General features: G+C 35.7%; 1 protein-coding gene across 2 annotated transcripts; it reads right to left on the reverse strand.

The window, feature by feature from the left end:
* Window positions 1-1466: 1466 nt before the first annotated feature.
* LOC106332301 lies at window positions 1467-3599 on the reverse strand. 2 transcript variants are annotated; one of them, XM_013770864.1, is made up of 4 exons: window positions 3476-3599; window positions 3218-3314; window positions 3036-3085; window positions 1467-2957 (listed from the first exon to the last, which is right to left on the reverse strand). In XM_013770864.1, the coding sequence occupies exons 2-4, from the start codon at window positions 3286-3288 to the stop codon at window positions 1597-1599; spliced, it is 1482 nt and encodes a 493-aa protein (XP_013626318.1). In that variant the 5' UTR covers window positions 3289-3314; window positions 3476-3599; the 3' UTR covers window positions 1467-1596. The 2 variants fall into 2 exon arrangements, with proteins under 2 accessions (XP_013626318.1, XP_013626257.1); XM_013770803.1 differs by having other exon boundaries at window positions 3036-3094.
* Between the last annotated feature and the right edge of the window lie 1738 nt (window positions 3600-5337).

The raw sequence follows: 5337 nt of genomic DNA on the forward strand, positions 1-5337 counted from the left end.
ATTGCATTTTCGAAAAGGATTATAGTGTTTAGATGTTAAGTATTTTGGGGAAAACATTTTAAATGCTGTGAAACTTCGTTTTGCTAGAAATTTGCTAGGGAACTATTGCAATTGTGAGTGAATTGATAGGAACCCTTGAAATTTCCTAGAATGACCAGATAAATATTTTTGGGGTTTCGTTAAAGATTTTGGTATCAATAACTTATTTAACATAAAAATATAATGTTTAAAATGTACTTCAATAAATATTTGAAAAAATAATTGAAAATTCATTTACTAAAAAGAGTATAGTATTTAGCTGTTAAGTATTTCGGGAAATTATTTTGAAGTGCTGTGGAATTTAATTTTGCTAGAAAATTACAGGGTCCAATACTTTTATCTAAATCCACCATATATGATTTTTGCAGGAAAATAAAAAAAGAGAAAAAAAAACTCTATTTTGAAGTTTCCAAAACTCTATATTTGAAGCTTAAAGGTGTTTTTCTCCAAAAGCAAAACTTCAAACTCAACTTTTTATAATATGGACCTTATATTTGTCATAACTAATTTAAATTCATATAACTTTTGTAAATAACTAATACATATATAAACATTTTACAACAATATTAATTAATAAAATATTCTATAAAAATTTAAATAAAAATAACTTAATTAATATTAAACTTCAAACGAATACCATATTATTCCATAAAATGACTTTCGTATTACATATATGATATATTAGTGCATTTCGAAGTAAAAATGGCTCTCCTCATTTTTACTTTGTAGATTACGAGCTAAAAATTGTTGAAAACAGATGATATTGATACTTGTAATACATAAGATCGGAACAAGAAAGTAAAAGAGAAACATAAAATATTGCTAAAAGACCAATTTTTTTCGATGATATTAATACTCGTGAATATATTCGATATGAAAAATAAAGAATTGTAGGAAAAAGACATCAAAAACAACAACAACAACTATCTTCAGTTACACAAAAAAATTTGGACAATATTTGAAAATTTTGAAGGTTCCGGATCAAACTTACCTGACTGTTAGTGTTGTTGTAATATTTAAATTTGTGTATAGTTATGTCTTCATGTAATTTTAAAAAAACTTTTCTATTAAGTTTCTTTTATATATTATTGTTGTCTAAATCTAGTTTAAAATATTTTAAATCTTATTTTAAAGTTTTATTTAATTTTATGTGTTAAATTTTAAATCTCTAAACAAAAAATAAACAAGAAAATATTTATGAATCATAAATGTGATGTGCGATTGTAGGGTTCAAAATGCAAATAAAAATATGAAACTTCAAATGTGAAGTTTTGAGTAGTGAAACTTCAAATATAGAGTTTTACTCTCAAAACTTCAAATTTGAAATTCTTTTTTGGAGAACAAAAAATTTCAATGCTCTCATGCTAAATATTGTTTATGTAGAAGATAACATGAATCTTTGGGCTGCAATCAAATATAAGATAGAGTTTCAGGTTGAAATCGGAATGATATCATCATAGCTTGAGTTTCAGCTGAATAATGAGGCTCTTAATCGGAATGATATCATCATAGCTTGAGTTTAAACTCTCTTTATTGCTCTAAACTAAAAAAAAGGCTTCACAAGAGTTCGCTACTACTTTGATGATCAGACAAAAGTTTCTTCATCATCTTCTTCTTAACAACTTTCTCGAACTCAACTCCGGACAAGGACAAAACCTGATTCAACAACAGCGTCACTCGACTTCTCTTCACCAGCTCATATCTCGGCTTGATCCTCTCCTGAAGACTATACCCGAAAAACTGGGGAAACTTCACCAGCTCCGACTTGGGATAATCCATCGTCTGAAAGTAATCCCACTTCGGCATCAGATTCTCCCTCAAGCTGAAAGTATACAAAGCTCCGTATCTAGATATCATGATCCCAATCTCATCTATACCATAACCTTTCTGGAGGAAGAACTCAGTCACTGGCTTCAGGTTCGTCTCTATGCTTAAACCAAACGTTTGTGGACATCGATGAAGGAGAACCGCAACGTCGACGTTAAGCGACTTAAAATACTCCATCGTTGGACGTAGCTTGTCTTCCACGCTGTAAGACATGATGTTCGGACACCGAGTCAAGATCTTCCCAATCTGTTCTTCGGACAGACCGGTTTGAGTTAAGAAGTCAACGGTGGAGATAAGTTTCTGTCGGCTGTAAGTTAAGATAGCAGGGAAACGGTAAATGATCTTCGCCCACTGGTTCTTATCGATGCCTAACGTCTCCAAGAAGGCCATGGTCGGTTTGAGGTTATCGGTTAAGCTGATCCCGCAGATCTGCGGCCTTTTGCAGAGGATCGTTGGGATGTCTGACTTTGGGATGCCGAGGTCTAGAAGAAACTCCACGACTGGTTTGATCTTTCCCTCGAGGCTGTAGTAAGGAAACGCTGCGAATTTGCGGGTGATTGTTTTGATCTGCTCGAGGTTTAAACCGAGGTCGAGGAGGTAGAGTGTTTGAGGACGTAGTGCACCTTCTGTGTCGAGCTCGCTGACGCGAGACACTGCTCTTAGCTTCTTAGTGTCTGCAGCTGAATCCGTGAGACCACGAGGCGGTGCAAGTGCAGCTGGAGGTGAAGAAGAAAGGGGTCTATCTTCAGCAGGTGGTGGTGGATCGGGGAAGCTGACAACGAGGTCGGAGAGAAGATCGCCGTGTTGTTCATGAAGCTGTTCGAGGTAAGGAATGAGAGAGTCTCGTATCTCGAGTGTGGTAAGCTCTCTTCCTACGAGGTAACGGGCTTTGTGAACAGAGTGGAGCCTAGAGACTAAATGGTCGATGAAGAGATCGGATTTGTTGATGATCCTAACGGAGACGCTGTTGCTAAGACCTTGCTTCTTGAAGAAGAGGGTTAGAACGGCTTTGGCTTCTTCTTTCTCTGCTGCAATCAGGTTTGGAGGCACGGGTCTTGCGCTGTACTCTACTCTGTTCTTTATGCGAAACCCTATAAACCCCACATCCAAAATGTGAACCAGATTGTTTTTAAAAAGATAAGATTGTATCATTTTGACCACTCACTCACCAAATGATTCTTGTCGGAAAGGGAGTCTTCCCGTGAACCAAAGCTGTGCCCTGCAATTACTAAAACCAAATGCAATTGAAAACATTTCGGATAGATAAGAATCAAACAAGATGAGCAGTTCATATTTTATTAATCCAGATTGAATTATTTTATAAACAAGTGAAGCTGTAATAATAACTAACCTCGTACAGGGGTTGTCTCTTCTAGCGATGAAGAAAACCTCCGACGGTCCTAGCTGACTAAATGTTTGCATATCTCTACAAGTGGAGTCCAGTATGTCTGAAAATTAAAAAAAAAAAGAAAAGAAAAGAACAGACAGAGAGCAATTAATTCGATGAACTAGGAAAGATAAATGATTTAAGCCATAAGCACCAAAGGAAGCAAGGAATCGCAGAAAGATAGAACAAAAGAAAGGGGAAAATCCAAAGCAAACGACTCACCTTTCGTTGTGAAACGTGGATGGTGTGAAATTTTCCCGAGAAAGTTACAGCGAGCAGAGGAAAAATATCAATGCAATTCAGATAGAACCCCTCACTGAGAAACGACATATGATTGGAGAACGAGTTGAATCTGCGATTTTGTTTAAAGACAAAAGTTTCTCCTTTATCATGTCAAACTTTCTAAATTCCATAAAGGCCCATATCTTATTAACTTGGGCTTCCTTCTAATTTCTCAAATGTCGACACCGTTTTCCACCGACCAAACTAGTCGATGTTCCAGGTTCTGATCAGGTTTATCAACAGCTTTGGTGCTCATTAGATGAGATTTCAATTTGAAATGAATCGGTGATAACTAGATTAGCATATCTTCAATATATTACTTAAGATTGAATATGTTCGTAATACATCCTCTCAGACAAGGATGAATGTGCTAACTTTGGACTGATTAAATCAGTTACAGCTTGGGTTGAATGCATGGATCTCTAACTCTTATACCATATTAAGTTATATTAAGTTAGAAGAACTTTAAATCTAAAACTAATTGGTGATAAGTAGATTGACTTATCTTCTTCGTCTATTATTTAAGATTTTCAATCACAGTAATCATTTTGATGGCATGCCAATAAATTTTCAAGCTTCTTTTTAAGGTCTGTTGCAATAGCATAATACGATTAGAATATATCATGCGACTAAATGACTCTTTCTCTTTCGCTCAATATCTCTAAATGTTGATGACACACTTCTTGCTATATTATCTCGACAGGCTATTCATAAGTGTCCACAAGATGAAGTAAAAAATCAAGTAAAGAATGAGTGATGTTTGGATATTGCGGGGTATTAACCATACCATAAAGAGAGTATATTCGATATTCATGATATTATCATCGAAGAAGAGCCATCGTAAAACAAAGCCAGCTTAACACTTCCTCTAATATGATGCGTTTCCCTAGACATGTCGGCGAGAGGCTCAGAACAGGGTCATGGCAAGCAATGTCTACGAACTGGGGCAGAATTGGCAGAGCAGGCCAGAGCTTCTCCTTCCAGTCGTTAGCAATGACGTGGCTTTGTCTAATTAGCAGTTCGGACAAATCTTTCAAGACTGTTAGTTCCGAGTACACACATCATTCTTCGTTTGTCTGCTTTCGGGTGTTGATGTGGCTGTTTATTGCTGTGGTAATTCTTAAATTGTAAGCATCCGTTAGACTTAGTGTAACATCCCGATTTCTGATATGTAAAAAACTTAAGAATTGATTTGGCTGTCTATGTTACTAAAGTGACTTATTTTTTCAGGCACACATCCGTTCAGAACTCCTGAATTAAGCGCACGAAAAAATTAAGATCATGGGATGATTGTAGATCAATAAACAATACTGTTTGAACCGAAAACGGTGTGTTTTGTCGGATTCATACAATGAAGAATTTAAGAAATAGATTTCTTAAATTCTTGAGGATTAAGAGAAATCAACATAGAAATCAAATGGAAAATGAACATTAAAAATAGTTTATTGATCAAAGATTGTATTACATGTATGATTACAAGTGTAAATTAAATCTAAGAATTCATAAACTCTTTGTAAAAAGTGTTCTAGGTATAAAATGGAGAAGAGGAGATCCTTTGATAAATAGATGTGTGTCTCTATTTATACAAGTAAGAAGCTAGGGCTTCATAGTAAAATGAGCCTAATTCAATGTCTAATGGGCCTTGAGGGAGGATGTAAATCCACCCCCAACAGTAAGCCTCCCCCAAGTTCGTTGAGAGAGACGAAATCGATCTCTGCGAACTTTACGAATAGGGTTTAGGAGACAGTGAACTAGACTAGGCACGTATCCATGTCGCAGATGATTGTCATGAACGGGCCGTC

This window comes from Brassica oleracea, chromosome C1, assembly GCF_000695525.1.
Source record: "Brassica oleracea var. oleracea cultivar TO1000 chromosome C1, BOL, whole genome shotgun sequence".
Lineage (NCBI taxonomy): Eukaryota > Viridiplantae > Streptophyta > Magnoliopsida > Brassicales > Brassicaceae > Brassica > Brassica oleracea.